At 41.0% G+C, this 22,066-nt stretch overlaps 4 protein-coding genes and 1 non-coding gene across 9 annotated transcripts in view; 1 reads left to right on the top strand and 4 right to left on the bottom strand.

The window, feature by feature from the left end:
• utrn (utrophin) overlaps positions 1 to 10,729 on the bottom strand; it is a 148,154-nt gene extending 137,425 nt beyond the window's left edge. For 3 of the 5 annotated variants that reach the window (XM_026318702.1, XM_026318704.1, XM_026318699.1), the window contains exon 1: positions 2,343 to 2,525. In XM_026318702.1, coding sequence (XP_026174487.1) covers positions 2,343 to 2,424 — 82 coding nt within the window. In that variant the 5' untranslated portion in view covers positions 2,425 to 2,525. Of the gene's footprint in view, positions 1 to 1,224; positions 1,297 to 2,342; positions 2,526 to 8,392; positions 8,546 to 10,313 lie in introns of those variants that run through there. The other 2 variants (XM_026318701.2, XM_026318703.1) reach the window with 2 other exon arrangements.
• Positions 10,730 to 12,745: 2,016 nt separating this feature from the next.
• Positions 12,746 to 12,828, bottom strand: trnal-uaa (transfer RNA leucine (anticodon UAA)). The gene has a single exon. It is a non-coding gene; the product is annotated as a tRNA-Leu (tRNA).
• A 1,022-nt stretch (positions 12,829 to 13,850) lies between these two features.
• On the bottom strand, positions 13,851 to 14,856 carry LOC113137208 (syntaxin-11-like). The gene has a single exon (XM_033325084.1). It carries the CDS (start codon positions 14,848 to 14,850, stop codon positions 13,960 to 13,962), a length of 891 nt encoding a protein of 296 aa, XP_033180975.1. The 5' UTR covers positions 14,851 to 14,856; the 3' UTR covers positions 13,851 to 13,959.
• A 1,586-nt stretch (positions 14,857 to 16,442) lies between these two features.
• stx11b.1 (syntaxin 11b, tandem duplicate 1) lies at positions 16,443 to 19,384 on the bottom strand. The gene is made up of 2 exons (XM_026318784.1): positions 19,137 to 19,384; positions 16,443 to 18,240 (listed from the first exon to the last, which is right to left on the bottom strand). The coding sequence occupies exon 2, from the start codon at positions 18,131 to 18,133 to the stop codon at positions 17,237 to 17,239; it is 897 nt and encodes a 298-aa protein (XP_026174569.1). The 5' UTR covers positions 18,134 to 18,240; positions 19,137 to 19,384; the 3' UTR covers positions 16,443 to 17,236.
• A 1,649-nt stretch (positions 19,385 to 21,033) lies between these two features.
• Positions 21,034 to 22,066, top strand: part of mthfd1l (methylenetetrahydrofolate dehydrogenase (NADP+ dependent) 1 like) — a 30,294-nt gene continuing 29,261 nt past the window's right edge. Inside the window, exon 1 of the mRNA XM_026318469.2 lies at positions 21,034 to 21,425. Within this exon, the coding sequence (XP_026174254.1) occupies positions 21,193 to 21,425 (233 nt within the window). The 5' untranslated portion in view covers positions 21,034 to 21,192. The remainder of the gene's footprint in view (positions 21,426 to 22,066) is intronic.

Below are 22,066 nucleotides of genomic sequence, written 5' to 3' on the forward strand. Positions count from 1 at the left end.
ACACAATTTCCTTGAGACTTAGCCTAACCTTAACCATAGCTACTACTTGCCTAACCCTAACCCTAAAATTAACATATCCCTAACCGTACCCTAATCTTACACTGTTGTTTAGGGACTTTGTTTTGTCATGGTGTTCCCACAGTGTGACTGTGTAAACAGATTTATGTCTGCCCACACACACACACACACACACACACACACACACACACACACACACACACACACACACACACACACACACACACACACACACACACACACACACACACACACACACACACACACACACACAAAGCATACTGATAGGCCTTCAAGTGTCTTGAAAAAAATTTCTCTTTCCTGACATGTACACACACAAAAAAATGTACCTACAGCTCAATCCTATTCACAGCCTGTTTGCAGAGACGTGCATTATTTTGGCTTTGTAGGTTGAGAGGAATGCATAGAATTCCTATGATTTCTCCTGCATTCCTTTCTCCTCCCTCCAGTGGTCACTTGTCTAAGCTTGTCCCAGACGTCACAACCTTGTTGACACTCTTCCCTCTCCAGGATCTGGGAATTTGTAGGGAAAACACTGAACATCCACAAAGATTAGCCCCACTTAGCGGCTTCAAAAACTCCCCTGTGATGTGTGTGTGTATAGATCCATGCAATGCTACAATTACAGATGAACAAGCGTGGTGAAGCGAGGATACTTTCATTTAGTAAAGTCTGAGCGGGCTGATGAACTCATGAGCAGCAAGCCAGGTCACTTCACAAATAAACTGTAAATCACTGTGGCAGCTTGTTAAAATGAGCAGAAAATAAGAAAACAGTGAGCGAGCTAAGCAGGTGTCAGACTGGCTTCTCCTCACAATCCAATCAACCACTGTTGGAGTTGTATAAGTGTAAGTGTAATATAGCAACATTATATGTTGCCGAGAACTGCAGCAAACAATTATTATCTTGATCTATATTTGAACTCTGGCAAATCCTGTAGGATCTTTGGTGCATTTATCATAGAACAACTACTTAAGCAAAATGACAATCCACTTAAGAAAGTAATACCTTGTTTTCATAGCAAGCATCCTCTTCAATCCAGCTGCTTCCAAGCTTGCATACACCTTGATCAAATTGCCAAAGCACACTGAAAACAAACAGCAGTCTATCATACATGACTGCATCACCTGTGACATGTCTAGCTCCCACCATGCCATGCATCACGCACCTGTCACAGGCTCTTACCTCTGAGTTTGAGCCCTTGCTCTGCCATGTTTTACTGTAGGTCACCACAATGTTGAAGTGAAGAAGCAGCAAAAGCCGAAAAACAAAAAAAAGGTAGGAAGAGATAGTCCAAGAGTTTCAGCCTAAGAAAGAATCTGACATTCCTGGCTCCTTTTACTCTCTCCTCTGCCACTTCTTGACCAGGGAGGGAGGAAAGCTCAGAAGAATGCAACAGCAAAGAGAGAGAGGAGGGAATGAAGGACACTACCAATGAGAGGAAAACAGAATGCGGGAAGAGCGGAACAGGACAGGACAGGCCAAGGGTGGGAAGTCATAATGCATTGTGGGATAGGGATAGTGAAGAAGAGATAAACAGTTCTCGGCACCGTTCCTACATGTAGTGGGACAGAATGCAAGTGTCATCACAAGATGGAAAGAAGGAGCCAAACAAGAGCCTATCAGGCAGGGATCAGGGTGCTAATGCAGACACAACACAGGATGGTAATGGGGATGGTGTGGTGGGGCGAAAGCATTTACTCTCTAATCTGCATTTACAGGAAATCTACCCAACTCAAAGTCTGGGAAACAACACAAGCTCACCTTCACCTGATCTACTCCAAAGTTATCCACAAAATATGGAGTGAGATTTGTTTCTAACAATAAAAAAGATGAAATTAACAAAATTTGAGAAGAGTTTGAGATCTTATTTCCAGGATTAGCTCCTCTATAGCATATTGAAATGTTACATTTGTGCATTTAAACAAGGTGAGGACATCTTTTGTTAATGACATAACCTGAGCCACACAAACACTGTGCTTAATGGTTGGCTGGATGCACAAACGGATGCAAACCCCACAGAGTAGAGATGTTTAAGATTCAGTGCAGTGCATCCAATACGTATGGAAACTGAAAACAACACAACCCCACACACCCAACACATAGGAAAAGTAGTTTGCATTAAAAAAAGTCACCAAGTGACAGTTAATGAAGAAAAGCAGAGCACTTGGATGCTGAGTTTGGTATTTCAACTAGTAAAACAGCAGCTGGTCGGTTCACGTTAAATAGATAAAAATACAATGCTTCTTTTGAATTCGACAGTAAACTGCACTGACGTATTAGAGGTGAGCTCACCCACTCACCTAGATCAAGACTGTTTTCATTCTTCCCTTTCCTCCTGAAAAAGTTACGCTTTCTCCATATCATCCACTTGCTTAAATTCATGATGAAAAATGAGCCTCGTAACAAAAAAAAAAGAAAAAAAAGAGAGGAAGAAATAAAAACAGCAAATCCGGAACAGGAAGAGAAGGTGGTGGTGGTGGGAGAGTAAAAGAAATGAGAGAGAAAGAGTAAAGAGAAAGAGGAAGTGGAAGAGAGCATTGGGTATGCTGGGTGTGTTTATTTGGGGTGCTGGACCAGCTGGTCGGATGTTACATCACACACATATTTGACAGGGGGTGTGAGCAAAGTGAGTGACAAGAGCTGGGAGAACTTCAGCTTGTCAAAAAAAGTTAAGTGACAGGTGGCAGAGATGTGTGCCTGTGTGTGTGTGTGTGTGTGTGTGTGTGTGTGTGTGTGTGTGTGTGTGTGTGTGTGTGTGTGTGTGTGTGTGTGTGTGTGTGTGTGGGTATACATGTGTGATATGCAATGCTGTTACTGACAGCTGATTCTCCCCCTGAAAACACAAAGTACTGACGAAAACAACAGCTCTCATTTTGCCACTTTGCAGGACATGGAACAGTGGGAAACCCAGTGACCTAAGCCTTAGACGTATTGTGACACTCTGGGTCAACGGTAATGTTTTCATGAAAGTGAAACCTCTGACAATCACAATAATGACTCAGAATCAGAAGAATAGCAGGACATAAAGTCAAAACTATGACATGGCTTTTGACATTTAATGCAGGTCTGTGAGCCACTGCAGTGAGACAGGGAACGGAGCAAAGGCCTGAGTCCATTTGCTCACTGATATGAGGGGGCAACTGAACAAACAGCTCTATTCTCCCAGAGAGAGTGAAACAGAAACAGGAGCCAGAGTGGAGGGAAAGGGGAGGGATACATAGAGAGAAAGTACAAGTTCATGTATTTTGTTTTCTCCTTTCCTTTCCTTCATAAAGAGGAAGCAGAGCAGGAATACCAGCCCAGCCCACCCATGCTCAACTCCCACGGTCTGATTAAATTAAATCCACTTCCTTCCACGAAAATCAGAGGAATGAACTGGTCTGGGTGAGGATGGCCTGCATCGCACATGAACCCAGAGACACAGAGATGCTTGATAACTGAATGTTTAATATATGAACTTGAGTAATTAGTAAGACACCTCACTTCTGAAAATGGCTATGGCTATCTTTCTGTTAAGTAAACTGAGAAACTACACTATAAGCCATACAGCCTCATGAAAATAAAATAAGCCATAGGTCAACAAACAGGTTTTTGATTTCTCAGTGAGAAGGCCCAGACTGTGCATCCTTCTCTGGCTGACGAGGAAAGCCTGCTCTGCCATAAGCCAAAAAAACCAGATAACATCTAGTGTAGATATCGACTACATTACTTAAAATCCACATTAGTCACGTGCCAGTGCCTTCTAGCAGGCTTTACTGTTCACATATAAAATCAGCTACCCTAAAGGGAAATTCAACTGTCATCTGTAGATGTTCATTGTGCCGTAGGAGTTTGGGATTGAACTGTGCAATTAATGTTTTTGTTTGGCCTCCCTTTGTGAGAGTCACCAGGCACGAAACAGCAAAAGTCACATGCCTTAATCACACTTCAACATGTTTTGTTTCAGACAAACAGCCTTTTATGGCCTTCTGTGGCTACAGTGTGAGATAATTTATAAATTATTATTAGCATCTCAATACAACATTGCATATCGCCTAACATGACTAAGAAATATAGGATACAGCTGCTTTTCCATGTCTTTTAAGGAGGAATTTTCCCTTAAAAGTATCATTCACAAGTGGCATTTGTAATGATGGTTTTTCTCCTCACACACACTGACACACACAGACACATTTATGCACACATTAGACAGCAGATGAGTCAGTGGTCCAACCAATAAGAGAACAAAATGGAAAATTCAAACTTCCTCCAATTCCACAGGCCTCCACCCAAGGTCTTGGGGAAAAAAAAAACATTTCCCATGTTTAAATCTAGAGGGCTTTAACATGGAGTGTGAACCACTGTGTGCATCAGTTTCTGACCCTAATAAAACAATTAACACAAACTTATTAAGAAAGAAAACAAAAAAACTTGATTATGATTTTTTGTTTTTGTTTTTAATAGGAGGGTTCAACTACTTTAAGTTATTTACACAGTAGAGAAATACCACTGTTGCTTTTAAGGGTTAATATAAACTCTCTGGGCCTCAGTCTGTTTTTTTGTTTTAGTAAATCCTGTCATGCGAGGGGTCAGAAGGTAGATTGGGCAACATGGCTTTGTAGCCCTAATGAGCTTGCAAAAGGGGGATTTCAACTGGAAGACCATGCTTTGGAAAAGAGACATTCACAAAAGGAAGAGCCTTATTTGTATGTGCTTACCAACCACACAATGAGTCGAGACTGATCATTTTCTGCCACTTCCAGCTTTCTCTAAAAGAGTATAAATGTCATGGGCTGGGTGGAGTGTCTGTATGGTGCCTGATGCGCATACACATGGACCAAAGGAGCAGAGTCCCACACACAACCGCACCCATGGGAGATGTTTTGGCTAGTGATTCCTTTTCCAAATTTCCAACCAGGATTTTGCGGAGCTAGTTTCCTCCCACTTCCCAGGCAGCAAGTTTCATCTACAAGCAAAGAAAGTACCACGAACACACTCTTGCGTCTACATACTGCTGTGAAGACACATCCAGCTGCATTCCCTGTGGACGCGTCTCTTTGTTAAAGCCAAAATAGACTCATGAGAACTCTCATAGCCCCATAGAGTGAAGTGAAGCTAAAAACAAGAGGCAAAGAAGAAAAGAAATTCAGGTCATGGCATCTCAGACTGAAGGGGGAGGGCCACAGTCAAAGCTCCTTTGTTTTGGTTTGTGTTCCATGCTACCTACACATGCAGATGCACACCCATCATTACATATCTGCAAAACAGTGCAATCGCTGTCAGCGTGAAAAGTTTTTAGACCATAGCAAGGTGGAGTATGACTCCAGACAGACTTAATGCTTCACATCCAGTTATTTCTAAACAAGTAAACACGCACACACAAAAACACACACACACACACACACACACACACACACACACGCACAGCAGCTGAAATATGTCCAAGTTTTCAGTCCATCCTACTGCCAAAGCTACAGTAAGGATCCATGACATGTAGCTGAGCTAGTATAGTGACAGATCACACCCTCCACGCCCTCCGTTTGGTGACAATCACACATTCTTGTCCTCTAATTAGATACTATTTTCCATTGTACCGTGCATGTCACACCCAAAGATAATGTGAATAGCACAAAGGCAAGCTGCAAACAGAGCTGAATACACTGAGTGAAGTGCAAGTTTAGTATGTTACCAAATGTTTAGTATGTTGCTTAGCACTGCCACAGTTTTCTTACATGCACAGATACACACTGAATAAGAGAAGAATAAAACCAGGTCAGGTAATGAGAGCTGTGCAAGTGTGGTTCTGAGACAGCACAGTGCTCACAAATAAACCGAGGGGAAAACGGGTCAGGTGAGTATTCATTTTCGTGGATGATATTTGACTTTCTCATCTGTCTGCACTTTAGAATGGGCAGGAGGAGGGGGAGCACACAGACAGGACAGGTACAGTACATACTGTAGGGCTTGAGGTTTTTTGACGATAATCCAACCATAACTTTGTCAAATAGTGTTCCAAGGCATTGCAGAACATCTGTTTCAGCCCTATTAGAACAGCTGTGCCATGTGGCAAACAACATACATCTGGTTTCCAAACAGACTTTGGCTATTCAGGTCCAATTTAAGGCTTCAGCTAACAATTATTTTGATTGTAGATTAACATATGAGCTTTGTTTTGATTAACTGTTTAATCTTGTAGTTTATAGGAATAAGTAACAATTGACCGAAGCTCAAGTTGGCATCTTTAAGTTGTATTATCTCTCCAAAAACCCATAACCCACAAACCCAGATTTACAATGAATCTCTTTGATAAACAGCAGGCACATGTTTGTCATAAAGTTTCTACCAAATCCTTTTTCTCCGACTTTCTCCCACTGCACCCTCTTTCCTCTGTCATTTACTTGACTTTTCCTCTCCCTCCCTGGTCCATTATGGGTTTGCATAACAACCCAACACACTGGAAAACATGAACCCCCCCCACACACACCCGTAAAGAGGCATGAGACTGCATATGTCTGTGACAGACTATCTCCATCAAAGCTGCAGCACTCATTGAAGCAGTAGTGTACAAATGGAATACATACTCCAGCTGGATGAACTAATCCAGAGCTTCAGAATAACAGAATGTGATCAGTCTCTGCACTTATTGAAGATCAGCACGAGCTGTGGTAACAACAGCAGAAAAGAGAGGCTGTGCTGTTTAAGGAGACACTCCACTGTTGTGAAGGAACTCATGAACCTTTCAAACATGGCTGCCAGCAGGAAGCTCATATGAACAAATGGGCTAATGCTCATTCAGCTGTGAAAAACAACATCCTTCCACCTGTCCAACACACACACACACACACACTCATCTGCTTGTCAATCACTTCTAGCAGCCCATGTTTCAGTTCCATGTAGGCCACAAATCCCTGTTTTTCACCACATAGTTTCCATTACTAACAAATCCAGGTTTGTTGCAGTCACAATATCAAAGTGACAAATGGGTCTACACCTTATAAAAGCCTAAGCACCTAAAAATGTTTAAAACAGAACACCTAATTTGACCCATATTTCTGTAAGCCTACCAACTATACTCATTCCACAGAAAACCACTAAGTGAAGATAAGACTGTCAGGCCATGGCCTTCAGGTTACCTCGACTCAAATGTGCACTGCTGTAATTCGTGGGTTGTTTCAGTGTGTGCATCTAAGCTACGTGTTAGATTTTCCTCTTGTTGCCATAAAAGAAAACACTACTTTTAGAGTTGCTAGGGAAACCTGAATCTTTTATAAGAACAGCATTGTGGTCTGGAGTCAAGCGTTGTAAATTACAAACTCCATCGGCACAGTGGAATTCCTGGCATGGAACACGCCAGCAATCTGACACTGGGAGGGGTGGGAACTGGCACATGGAGCAGAAAGGGTGGATAAATGTATACTTTTCCTTATTTTCTGCTGCATGTCAGTTGCATATATATGTCTCTTTTTAGGGAGAGACTGCAACGATAGAGAGCTGGCGACATCACAACAGCACATGCCTGTTCATTCTGATGCCAGCATGGTTATTTCTATCATTGATTCATAGTACACATTACAAATAATAAATAGATATTCCATGTGTCACATACCAAGGATTTTCTGCCTAAATTTGATTGTTGCTATGACTGTAGTAACTATGACTTAGCTCAGAAGTAGCATGAACAGTGTAACTTCAAGTTAAACCCTATCGGAGAAGCTGGCACTGAATTCCATCTTTGAAAAGAGATGGACCCAAAATCATATTTTTAAATTGTGCTGAGAGTGAATGTTTACAGTTTGCTCAACTAAACCCCTCCTCCTGCCTGAACAACAACTTGTTTGTATGTGTGTGTCTCTCTGGGGCTGGTGTCTACAACAGAGTACCCTATGGAACGGAATGATCCGCGGAAAAAGGGATCACAGGGTGTGGCTCTCATAACTCATCCCTGCATTCTTTTCTTTGCTCCCTGTGGTCACCTTTCCTGTTACTTTCTCTTTCTCCGAGCAAGCATGCTACAATCAACTATCTCCTGTTCACTTCACGCCTTTGTTGCATGTTTCGCCTCAGCCCCTGTTCCCTTGCCTCCATGGGAACTGAGGTTAGCCATGCACAACAGGATTTCTGGCTCTCAGTACTTCCTTTCATTCCCTGCTCTTATGCACGTACAACAACACCCTTCTTGCTATGCAATTATGAGACAACCTAGCATTTGTTCTTTTTGAAAGACCCATGAAAGATTTGACAACATCTGACTGTACAGCACACACACCCTTTACACACTCGGCATGCAGTGTGTCCTATGTGTTGCAATAGGCAACTTGCAAAGGCTCAAGACACCAACCTCAACAGCAGCCAAAATGATCACTAAACATACCAGATCTCCATTTGATGATATCGTTGAACTCTTCATTGGCTCCTCCCCCTGCAAGGCCGCTGTGTGATGCCATGATCGAAACTAGACTGGCTGAAACTGTGTGTTACACTGCCAGGCCTCTCGACACCCTGTGTAACAGCCTTCTTTCTGCACCTGTAAGTAAAAGTAAAACAAAATCACTGGATAGTCATTTAGCTCTCGCTGCATGTTTTCTATAACTTCTTTTCTGCTTTCATTTCATCTGAAGTGGTGGAAACGAATCTCAAGAGGAGGCCTGGGGAGTTCAGGACTCACCTGTGCTGAGGCTACACACACAAAACATTCAAAAATGGTGACATAAAACAGAGGAAGCTCGCTTCATAAGGAGCACCATACACTCCGATGTCTGCTCAACAGTGTTGGGTAAGAAACAAACTGGTTTCACACCACAACCTTAGGCTGACAATCTGGGTATTAATTTATGTGTAAAAAGAACCTGCTGTAATATCAATCTATGGTGTAATTACAATCATGTTGTGACCTTTATAAAGCTCAGGAACCAACAGGCCAGTGATGTCAGTGCTAGAAACACTTACATCATGAAGACCTCCTCACACATTTGGTTAGTGTTTATTTTGCTTTGGTTGGCAATAACCATCACACAAGACCAATCTTGTCAAATCTTATGCTTACAGTGTTTCATTCTGGTGCACTTCATGCTAAATTACTACATTTTTCCACTGTATAAGCAGTAAGACTTTGATACACACACATTGGTTTATTCTAACTATGCTGAGTTAACTTTCTACCAGTTCCTGGCAAACAAGTTAATTTCAGATTGTGGTAAAGCAGTGCAGGTTTCCTTTAAGTAATGAATGGATGAAACATTATATTAAACTGAATTTGTCTTTTGTTATCACATGCTAATATTTGCAAACATTGATTCTTCTTGAATCTGTTGCTTTTAAGTTTCACACAGGAACAAAAATGAAGCACAATCTGTCATAATCCCCAAATGTTCGGTTTGACCAAATAATTAGGTCTGCTGCTTCTGCTGCTGCAGCTTCACTGGTTATGTTGGACTTTTACTGCAGCTTTCCAGATCTGCTGTTTAGTGTCACACTAATGTGTGTGCTTGTGGTCTGTTTTAATTTACTGTATCCTCTCATTAAAAACTCAGCCAGTGCTCACTCCCAGATTAGCCTGCTTCTACCATGAAAGGAGTTGATGTGCAGTTTTAGTGGAGCAGCGTTTGGTGAGGTACAGTTCTTGAGAGATGATGTAAGACCCAAAAATATCAACTGTAAACTAAAGGAAAGGGCAGTCTATCTTGCTGTGTCTTTTCAATTTCAGTTCCTCTCACTGTGAAGGTTTTACCAACAGGGGCAAAATGACTGAATGGACACAATAAGTCTCTGAAGTAGGTGATTTCAACAGGCACAAGTGTAGGACTGTTTTTTCTTTTTCTTTTTTTTTTTAAACTTTGATTTAATTGAGCAACACCAGTGTCAATGCCTGGGCTGGAGCCCAATACATTGAAAGCAACGTGACGATATTAACGCCTTTCTAAGAAAGGAAAACACGTTTGTTCTGCTGCAACACACAGGGACTTTAAAACAGTAAACCTGCCCTGCCCTTGTCGTAGTTAATGTTTTATCTCTTAGGTATGAGCTGCAGCAACTTACTTAGAGCTTGCTGGTTTCCCATTAAGCGAGTTCCAGTCTAGTCGCAGTGAACACCAAGCGGGTATATGCAAGGTCTTTAGGTTAAAGTGAGAAAAGTGTTTGTCTAATTGCTTATTTGGACGTTTTAACTTTTATAGCTTCCTTTATACCAAATGTCCGTCTTCACACTACAGTGATGTTATACTGTGTCTGGCCGATACACTGACAGCGTTAGAGGACCGAGGCATTTCATTAATGGATCCAAACCACACACTCACCTCTGCTGTCACAAGGAGTCAGGAGACGTGTGACCTCTAATCAAGTCCAAGACGTGGAAAAATGCAAAGGCAAATAAAGCTGAGCGCAATGAAAAGTTTAAAAGTGCATGTTTCCAATTCATTTAAGGCATTTTCTACGTTCCGCAAAGCACTCTTCTGACTAACTATAAAGAGATCGGTGCTCAAGCATATCCCAGTGTCCACAATGTGCCAAACAAAGCTTCAAGAGACGCCTTTTTGCAACGCGAAGCAAAGCAGATCTACCGCAGTCCTTAAAGCACGGGGCAGACTGTCTTTTGGAAGCCTACAGATTGTTACTACATTTCACGGAGCAACACCACAATATTCTGGATTCACGTCCTACAACTTTGTTCCTGTTGCTTACTTGACTTTCTCCCTGCTGCTTACATCGACGTTAAGCCAAGCAAAGTTAGGTAAATAAAACCGAAACACTTGAGGCGTGCCTTTCAAAGTAAATGAGTCTAAATGCGTCTAACTACGACAATCTCAGTCAAGTCAGCTGACAATAAAAACTGCTCCCGTTGCCTGATAGTCCAATTTTAATTTATTTTATCGCGTTAGTAATGTAATAAGTCTAAACATTGTCCTCAACATTAATGTGCTCAGCAAGTTTACTTATTAATTTAATGATTTTTATCGGTGTAACTTAATATATAATACGAGTAATGACTAAAATAATGTTTACATGTTCTTATTAGTGCGCGACTATAATTTAGTCATTATTTCACTAACGCCTCGTCACATTTATTTTGAATGTTTAGACCGGAACCACAGGGCTCACTCTGGGTGACTTGACTGGTCTTGAGTTTTCCCTCAGGCTGTAAAAGTTTTTCTGACGCGGAGATGGAAACATGGCGCGGTGGACGTCACGTGACACAACACCAATCAAACCAGTGATTCCCACTGGAAAACAAAAGGCTTAAAATAAAAAAAATAAAAAAAGACTTTAATTGTGGAATAATAATTGGAATGTTTATTTTCCCCATGAGTTTTCAAAACTTTTCCATGTAAAAGTACAACAAACTGGCTATTTATACCTAGCCTCAAGTATAACATGAAAAATAGAAACAATCAAGCACACCTACCTCAAAAATGCCCACACGTCATGCTTTTTAAATTAATAAACTTTTTACAAACTAAATTCTAACAAAATCAAATGAAGACCACCTAAACTACTGGTAAAATGTGGAAATATATTCTCACAATAAATAATAGAATAACAGTAATACATTAAACAGATAATTATCACCACTATAAACCCTTCCACCACTTCCTGTGCCAGAGTTATGTGTTGGTTGTAAAAGAAACACATTTTCCTGTACCTGACAGGACTGAATAATAGATTAAGGCCCATTGGAAAGAATGCCAGAGGCTTTGAGATGCTGATCTTCCATTATAAGCTGTTATCCTTCTCCCTCCCTCTTCTCAGCTGTCAGCTTAAAGAACAAGCTCAATTTCACAAATTAGTGCTCTGTTGGGCATCAAGTGACAGCATATTTGTTTTGTGATTGCTATAGAGGGAGCACTGGAATAAATGGAAACTCTCCCCTTTGGTTTTTACAAATGGTCAATGAGTCAATTCAGATTCAAAGGGCTACTTTTCTAGCTATACATCTCAGATCTGCAACAAACTTTTGAATACTACATTAAAAGAGCTTTTTGTGAAGCTTCCCTGTGGCATATGGAGATGACAGGGTTTCCATGAGCCCAAGGCTTCGCCCTTGCACTGAAATTATAGGGGTGAGAGTGTTTAGGTCTTTGCTGGTCCAGGGCTGGACTTCGGCTGAAACGACAAGGGTTTAGAGTGACCCCTGCTGTCCGAATGGTGTACTACTCCTCCGATTGGAGTAGTGTCTTAAGACAGATCACATTTACTTGTGCACGAAGCAAATGCAGTATAAAACGAGAGATGTGAATAAATCAGAATAGTCAGCATGAGGTGAACTTGTGCTGTGGAAAAATATTCAACTCTCTCGTCACTCTGGATTGAATCCTACCATCAAAAATAAGTTGTTGTCATTCTCGCCATTCACACGAATTCATTTAAACGAAGTAAGTAATTTCAAAAACCGAGTTGTCATGAAGAAAAAGAGCACTTCCCAGTGTCTTTAGGTTCCTTTACCGTTGATCACTAAAGCTAGAAAACCTACGGATGAGCTGTCCTTCGATGTCAATTGTGCGTTCATTTTCGTCCTATCACGGCGACTAATGGAAGATAATGTTGTGTTTCGTTATCACTGTTACCTCGTGTGGTTTGGAGTATTCGAGAAGGAATTCCAGCCCCGCCTACCTCACCGTATTTGAAGTTATGAATTGGAGTGCACTTTTCTAATCAGTCACACCACCGACTGACTGTCGAAGCAGTTGCTTTTTGTTCGAGGATATTGGCACAGACACAAAATTTTTTCTTATACCAGGAGTGGGGTTCGAACCCACGCGGACATATGTCCATTGGATCTTAAGTCCAACGCCTTAACCACTCGGCCATCCTGGTACACATAACGGGTTCCGCCACATTTCCCCTTCAAATCCTTAGACACATTGCGCGTGTTCCTGGATTGTTATGTGCTAATTATATGTATGTAATTACCATCCAGCATCGAAAACAGATAATGAGTAAAGCTCTGATGCTAGCGCAGCGTCAGCAGCTAGCCGCTAACTTAAAACGAAGTAACTAACATGCTAGCGTCATGCTCGTCGCAAAGCAACAGCGCTTTTTACACAAACCGCCGCGGTAACATTGGTTGCAAACATGACATAACACAAACAAGCATATCAATCTTGTTCGCTTCCACGAACCTGTGTTACTATGCATCGTTACCGCTAGAAAGTCAGCAAACAGCTAGCTAACTTAACAAGAACCATCATCTAACATCGCTGGCAGATGCTAACTGATAGCACAAGTTAACAGGCTTGGGACGCTAACGTTACACACATCGGTAACTACGTAGTCAACCGCACTTATTACCAAACAAAGTACAAAGTAATTAAAGCAAAACACAGAGAGCACGAGAAGTAACCTCTGTAGTCATTCGTGAAGGCACAGAGGAGAAGTTGACAAAGTCCGCTGAAACTCTGAACAGTGTAAGTGTCCGCTAACATGACAACTGGGTATTTCTGCGTCTGCGTCAGATTTGGACACACACATACTCAGGACAGCCCTCCAGGTAACGTAGTTTATCATTCATATATTTGCATTTATTTCCTTACAACATACATTTATATAGCAATTCATGTTAAACTTTACTTTTTTAAAATATAAAAGACATGGTTGAATGAGGCTGTATTTAGTCAGGTATTGCATTTTTCTGCATAATTCTGCATTATTTTAAAACATAAACATGTATCATGCACAAAAACAAACAAAAAAAACCACACAACCCTACCTGCATCAATTCTGAGATATTTTGCTGCCAGTCAAACTTTAGACAGTTGGTAACTCCAAAATTTGGATAAATTAAAGCAGCACACATCTACTAAAGAAACACAGTCTACTACAATTCAAGACAGGTCAGTGTCCCAGTAAAATGAATAAGGCATATTTATTTTCACCTCTACATATCTTTTTACATAGGTTAAAGTTTATTTCAATCATCAGTAAATTTGCATAAACTCAAAATATGTCCTAAAATGTTTCATTGTGTCTCCAACAGGGCAGACAGGGGCAACATTGCTGAAAAGGATTTTTTCTCTTGTACCTAAGGGCCTTCTTGATGTGAACATTGATGTTTTCAACACACTCCTGAGTGTTACGCACATTGGCCTCTATGTTATTGAGCATGGATCCCTGCTCCTCCACCAGCATGGCCACCTGCAGGAAGAGTTCATGGACCTCCTTCAGCCTGGCTTCCAGCTCTACCAGTTCCTTGTGTCTGCCCTTGATCTCAGACATTGCCCAGCGGGAAGAGTGTACACCTTTCATGTGCAGGCTCTGAGACAGCTCAGCCCATCCCTCACCACCTTTGTCCACCAGCACATCCAGCTGCTCCTCAGTGATTTCAGTTCCCAAAATGGAGGCCTGCCTCTTGATCCGTCCCCGACACGTAATCCTCTGAATCTCCTCAGCTTTGTTGTAGTCACTCATGACAGCGTGGAAGGTTTGTGTCAGGGTGTCATACTGAACTCGGGCAATGCGGCTAACAGCAGAGTTAGGGCCTTCTTTCTCATCTAGCTGGCTGCTCACCTTACCCAGGGCTTGCAGGCGATTGTACAGAGCCTCTCCACGCTGCTGGATTCCCCTGGCTAGTGAGTCTGAGTCCTTTTTGAGGAGAGTGAGACGCCTCACAGAAGTGGCAAAGCGTTCATTGTGTTTGCCAAGATACTCGATTTGTAAGTGGAGTAAGGAAATATCCTTGCGTATGGCGTGGGCCTCCTTCAGAACATTGTCAATAGCTGAGGAGTTTTCAAACACCACTGCCTGCTGAGACAGAGGTAACTTGTCCGCACCATTCTCATCTCCACAACACTCATCTGCACCTTCACTAATGGTCTGCAGCCTCTCCAGCATGTCCCGCATTTTGCCTGAAAGAACAGTACATTGGCTTGTGGAATCATCACTTGTTAGCTTCTGTTCTGATGTGCAGTAATTGTGAAAATGCATAATAAAAATCCAGTTTGTATGAAAAGCCAATAGATTAAATCTGTACATTTATTTTTTAAATCTGCTTCCCATATGTTGAGTTGTAGGCATTCTCATCAGGGTATAATCCCTAAATTAGAGCACTTTGAACAAACAAATATGGAGAGTTTAACATCAAGCATCGTGGTAACAAGGCTAAAATATACTCTGACTGACTTTATATGCACATTTGGTACTATAGAGCTACTGCAACTGATACACACAAATTTACCTGCAGTAACTTTGCTTTTAGTGGTGAACAACAACAATAGGTCAGCTCCTCCATGGAATGTGATAATTTAAAGCAGGAATGAGGAAGACAATTTTATTTTAAAATACTTCAAAGGTGGACTAATTGCAGAGGATAGATATAAATACATAGATCAAAACAATCTTCTACACTGTGGTGTTTTCCTATGTCACTGACCTTTTCATACAATCTCAATCTGCACAGAAAATCTACTTCCTCATACTATAACCAACTAGTAAAAGGAAAAAAATCATGAAACCTATTTTAAAAGTTGTCACAAAACAATAAAAATACTACAGCCCTATTTTTGCCCCCTGCTTTAAATGGGCAAGTCGTATCAATTATCCACTTATCTCCAAATTACTCTGCTACACATATTTACAAAGATCAATCAAATATCATTCAGTTCTAAAATGAAGGCATCTTACTACTTGTGACCGGCTCCCACTGTATCAGAAAACTCCTCCGGTGTGTTTTTCACTGAGACGGTTCAGAACATCTTTCTACTCTGAGGGAAGTTGGCTGTCTGCTGTGTGTTCAGCTCAGCCCTAACTACCGCCCAATCCCAGGTGTCAGACATGGGCCATCCCACTCCAAGACATATTTCTTCCTTGAAGACACTTTTTTTTGTTGTTTTCAGAATTTGTCATCTGTTCAGGAAGCAGGAAACTGCAGTGATTTATAAAATGGCATCAAGTAATGCACCCAGAACAAGTGTCCCTGTGAAACTTAATGTGGAAATTATATTAAGACGTAACAATTAGACTAATGCAGAACAACCTGCCAATTGTTGCTAGAGTAATGGCACATCACCTGTGTATGTGGGAATGGGTAAACCTTAACTTGATATCTAGTAAATGGGTGATTTATGTTTGGAACATGAAGGACTAATGGTGTTGACATTTTGTTTACGTAGACTCTGAGGGGTTGTTTTGCAATAACCTGAAAAAGTGGTTATGGTCATTATGTTGTATACAATGACATCAAATTTGAATTAGTCTGAATTATGTCTTAAATGTGAGAGAACAACAAAAACACAATCTGCCACTGTTTTGAAATCAACACTAGTAGGTGTTGTATTTCCGAGGTAATGTTAAACACTATAGGGGCAATGCAGCCACTTTTTTTTATTTTTTCTTTTATTTGATTTATTTATTTATTGGCAATATACAAAGATATATACTGTTAGATTCTTATGTGTTGATGTAGAATTTTATTCTGAACAAGAACAAACCCAGACTCATGCTGTATTTTAATATAATTATATGATACAGGCTACATGACACCACAAGAATAAAGACAACATTCATATATTTTACATAAAGTCATAAAAAAATTCAGTGAAAGTAGCTGATTAGCATAGACTATATCAAAATACAGACAAGAAATCTGTGTCAGAATATTGTTAATCATCTGATGCCCTCTAAAAAGTTGATAAACGAGGAACTTTGTTGTGTAATGTGGTGGACGTAGACTGGCAAATTTCATCTTTTACATACACATATATGCTGAAACCATTTTGGGTCCAACTTCACAATTCCAAAAACATTTTCTTTTCAGTCCTTTTACCTGTGCATTGACTTGTAGTAAAAATTATTCGTCACACACTGAAAAAAGATTTTTTTTTAATGAATTTCTGTGTAGCAGTATTTCCTTAGGATTTCTTGACATGGTACTACTACTGCATCAGGCTCACAGTGTTAGACAGGCTGCCCAGACAAAATACATGTATGCTTTCTTTAAAATACCTTTTTGCTATTGTATTAGTGTTCCCAGAGCCATTACACTTTTAATTAGAAGGTCACTACAAAAATAATTTTTAAAAAATCCAAATACAATCTGTTTCTTGTCTTGATTTAGGATACCTGTCTCAAACCTTTCATACGAGCATTACAGATTTAAATGGATTATTTAAATAGAAATTTTAAATATTTTCTTTAAGTATTGTTGCGTCTCAATCTAGACACAAACAGTTGTAACCTATCAATCAAACCCTTCTTTGTTTTATGGAAAATGGAGTCTGAGCTCCAGTCATTAGTTGTAGCAGGGGAAGCAACTGCAAAACATCTTTTTAAACGGATTGTTCTTGTCATGGCGCTTGGCTCTGCCGAGCTTCACAAGGGCTTCCTTTATGCCTTCATCAGTTTTTTGGACGTTGGTTTGTATAGTATTCAGCATGGGGCCCTGGTCCTCCACCAGCATAGCAATGTCCAGAAAAATATCATGGATGCTCTTGATACGGGACTCCAGGTCCAGCAACTCCTGGTGACGTTTCTCAATCTGGAACAGAGCTGATCGAGCAGTTTTACCTTCAGTCATAATGTTGTCATTAAAGATGTTCCACTGACCTTTCTCAATCATCTCCTCTACTTCCTCTCCTGTAACCTCACGCCCTACTATCTCCATCTGCCTTTGGATCTGGGCTTTACAGTTCTCTCGATGGCTCATCTCAGCCTCATTATAGTCAAACATGGCATCACGGAAACCATTGCTGAGGCAAGCGTACTGGGTTCTGGCAATACGTGTGATGGCAGAATTTTCCCCATGTGCTTCTTCTAGCTTATGGGCTGTGGCATCCATGTCCTTCAAGTGTGCTAGCACACCCTCAGCCCGAGCCTTTATATCAGCAGCAATGGCGTTAGAATCCTTTTTTATGACGCTCATGGTGGTGACACCTTGAAGCATGCGAGAGTTCTGCTCACGGAGCCTTTTGATCTCCAGGCGGATCAGCTGGATGTCTTTGTGGATAACTTGTGACTGAGAAAAGACCTCCTCCAGATCAGGGCTGTTGTCAAACACTATTGCCTCATGGTGCAACTCCTCCCCCAGGTCCACATTGCTGAAGGAATCAGAAGCAGTTGTTTCCGCAACATTCATCGGCTCCACATGGCCGCTGGACATTTCATGCAGGTGGCTCAGTCTGTCCCTCATGGTTGGGCTTGAGAACAAGTGGAGGCTGCAGATGTTAAGATGATTTCCTCTGTTTGGTTAGCTTTCCTCGAACACACATTGGTAACAACTCATTAAAGTAGGTTGACCTGAAAGGGCAAATACCAATAACAGCAAAACAGACTTAGATTCACAGCAAATTCTAAAATACAGAACACAATATTGCATTTAAGATCCAACAACAAAGCATTCAACTAATTTCAAAGTTTAAACACACCCGGTGTCTAATTTAGGCTGTCTTGCTTTTTTAAGAGACCTTTCCTTCTTCCTTTTGCTGTAATCCACCCACTACCAGTCACTAGTCTAACAGGTTCCTCAGTGATAATCAAAGGAGTTACTCCTCACCAAACTAGTTCTTTTAACTTATAATCTGTCTGACATTTTTAACCTGACATTCATTTTGAGTTTTAATATAACTATAGATCAGATTTTGCAGATTTTGTACATCTAAAGGGATTATCTTCAAGTTTGAGGATCTTCCTGTATGAAAAAACGAGAAGACATTTCAAAGGCTACTATGCTAAAACGTCTCAAACTTCAAGCTCTCCTGTCTGATATTATAATTGTCTTTTCTACTTTTAGCTTTAGGAGTAAACGCTAGTAGTCTTTAGCTGTAATCAGAACAGTCCTTATACAATTCCCTATTAAGGTGAAATTTAGTAAATAACATAATGTTACTCTAGTGCTCCTGAGAAACAATTATCTGAAACTGTTGGGGAGCATGGTTAAAATATTTTGAAGGTAAATGATAACAGGTGTGTTCAGATGCGTTTTGGGAACCTTAAGGATTTTACAGAATAAATCCCAAACATATGCCTTTGCGTCAAGCTCTGCTAACTGAATTTGCTGGCGACAGTAATGTTTTTCACCACGTCAATAATATAGTTCATCCCCGTTTTGGATGAACCCCAACACACAAAGTTTCTTCCTTGCTACAGTCTCGGCAGCTGGCTGAAATATAGTTGATCGTAGTAGAGACCATTACCTGTTTTGCTCTGTTGTCCGCAGATATCAGACGTTGTCCTTTAAAGTAAAGTAGCCATCCTGTAATTCTGAAGCCGAGTGCTTCGGGGTATGAACAGAATCAAAGGGCCTCACACGCGCAATGCGCCTATCTCTGGAGCTCTTTGGTTTTGTTAGAGTGATGGATTGTGCCACGCCATAGGACAGTAATGATGCGATGATCAGGAATGAAGCCCGGTCGGTTTGGCCTTCCAGTGACGCTGGATGCCAGGGACATGTAAGCTACAGACTGAGCCTCCAATTAAAACGTGTAGTCTTAGAAGAATAAATCCTGATTGGTAGAAAAAACAGGTGTTTTTGACGGGGATCACAGTGTTTAGCACTTTTCTATTGCGCCTTTGACACTTGAACTACAGACTTGTTAACAAGTTTTGATGGTAGTGATTTGACGGTGTCTGATTCTGTTTCCCCGTCAGGGTGCATGTCTTAAGTTAAAACTGTCTTTCACCTAATCGTTAGGTCCTAATGTAACGTGGTAGTTATGGTAAGGAATCATGGGTAAACGTGTCCTGAACGGGGAACAGAATTTAACAGCACTAGAACACAAAGGCCATCCTGGCGTTGTTTGTAAGATTTTCCCAGCCACGCCCTAATGACTTCTACAAGAATTCACTCGTGTGTGTGCGAGTGAGACAGAGAGAGTGACACACACAATGTAGCTTTACCAGTTTTTACTGCAGCCTGCCTTTCATTGAGCTTCTTGGATTATCAAGCTGTATGTAAAATCAGTATCTGTGTGTAGCTTTTCTTTTCACCTGTGTGATTCAAATTCTTCCAATGATTCTACGCAAAAAATAATCATATAAAAGCATAAACATGCAATAGAAACTGCAGACATTTTTATGTGTAATTTCCAATTAAATGGAAAGAAATTGTAAATTTACTTACGTAAGATCATAACAATCCAGGGATCAAAAGAGGGAATCAGACTTTGCATATTTATTGTACAAATTCCATTCAGACAGGTAGATAATAATTTATTCTTATTTTTCATTTACTTCTTTAAACTTTTTAGTAGTTCATTGAGCAGACAGGCGCAAGGCTTATTACAACAAAAATGCTTTGCCACTATTTCAATTTAGAAGATCCAGAGGTAGGTGAGCTTATTCAACTAAGACGTATACAGTGACGTCATTACGTGGCTCTGTGGTTGCCCTTTAACCCGTGGAAGAGGAAACAGGTTCTTGAGGTTGGCAAGTTATGCCAGCTATAAACTGGCTCCAGCAACAGCTCCAAAATACCACATCTTGACCTAAAAGGAGTAGCAGACTCCTCCAGGTGGACAAACTCCACAATAACAAACACCAGATGTAAGGATTAAGAGTAAGACCACGCTGGTGTACATACGATAGTACCTTGGTTCATTTAGGAGTCAGTTCAGGGGAGAAGATTTGTATTGAAAAATCCAGAAGGTCCTTAAACACCTAGCAATTCTGACGGCATTTACAATTATCAAATATTCTTTTAACCATCTGGATTATAAAATATCCAATCCACTGAATGATACAGAAAGACTTTCAGCTTTTTCCCTAATCAAAACAAAATGGCAGGCCATTGAGTAGGCTATACAGAGAGGAAATATTATTTAATTTTTCCACCCAGACTGTTTGGACACGGCTCAATGGATTCTGAAAGCAGAACAACTCTAGGTGTTTAAATAACCTAACATTAGAGTTTTCTGTAATTTATTTTGATACACTTTTACAAACAACAAACAGGTTACTGAGTGTCCCGACATTAGTGCATAAAGTGGGCTATACCTGGGTATACTTTTAAAAACATCAGTGATAACACTGTCTTAACATAAAGAGAGTCATTTCACATGTTACTCGATGATCAAATTTCCGACTGCCCGTGAAGACACCGTGCCTCCATCAGGACCCTGTCACCACCTCAACTTTCTTTTTCTTCGTCTTGCAGGCTGAATTATCGGCTGGCTGCGCCGGGGGAAGCGGAAGACACACAAAACAGAAGAAACACCACCCAAAAGGCCACACTGAAAGCTAAAAGAAACGATCATGAGACTGTGTGTAATTCGCAGAGCTTGCGGGAGCCTTCGGATCTATCCAGCCCGTCCGGGAAGCAGGGTTACCGACTTGTCGCGGAGATGCCAGACGTTACCGGGCGGACTTGCTAACAGCCGTATGATCCTCCGAGCTGCCAGCGCTACCACCAGCGGCGGTACCGACCCGTTGGTAACCGTGAACCGGTCTCAAAAGGAAGACAGGCTTGAGTGCGACACTTCTTTAAGGTAAGATGTTACGTTAAAAACATTCATGGGCACACAACGCTGAAATACAGTTTTCCTTTGTACCACTGAACTATACGAAGGATCATTTTTAGCTAACGTCAAAGTAACGTTGGAGACACGGTAGTCGGTGTTTCCCAGTGTTTTAGCGGTTCGCTAGCAGCCAGTTCTGCACGTGTCCTCATCACCATAGGGGTCTCACAGCAGCTGATGTAACTTCTCTCAGCTGTTGCCAAACACAACATGTAAAAACTGTACCTGCCTTCACAGGGGACAGAGCTAAAAGCGGATGTCGATGCTGAGGGAGTTTACTAAACTGTTAACTATGTGACACCTTTAACATCCATGTACGTGTTTGCACTGACCGGTGGAGTTTTTATGCGTTTTTTGCTTTGTATGTCACATGTATTGTACACGGAAGAAGTGTGCGTTCATCTATATGTGGTTTTATCACAATAGGAGATCGGAATTAATAAATAATATTGACCGATCTAACCCGAGATAGCTAGTGCTGGACCTTAGCTAGTTGGTGTTTACGTTTTGGACAATTTATAGGTCAGTGTGTTAAACTACGTAATTGACACACTAGCCCCGCCCACATTGTGTCACGTGTGCAGTGCTGAGTGAAAACCCACTTTTGTTCC

The sequence above is a fragment of the Mastacembelus armatus genome, chromosome 24, assembly GCF_900324485.2.
Source record: "Mastacembelus armatus chromosome 24, fMasArm1.2, whole genome shotgun sequence".
NCBI lineage: Eukaryota > Metazoa > Chordata > Actinopteri > Synbranchiformes > Mastacembelidae > Mastacembelus > Mastacembelus armatus.

Excerpts from the sequence above, each read along its gene's own strand:
- stx11b.1 (XM_026318784.1), bottom strand. The coding sequence starts at position 18,133 with ATGAGGGACAGACTGAGCCACCTGCATGAAATGTCCAGCGGCCATGTG.
- LOC113137208 (XM_033325084.1), bottom strand. The coding sequence starts at position 14,850 with ATGCGGGACATGCTGGAGAGGCTGCAGACCATTAGTGAAGGTGCAGAT.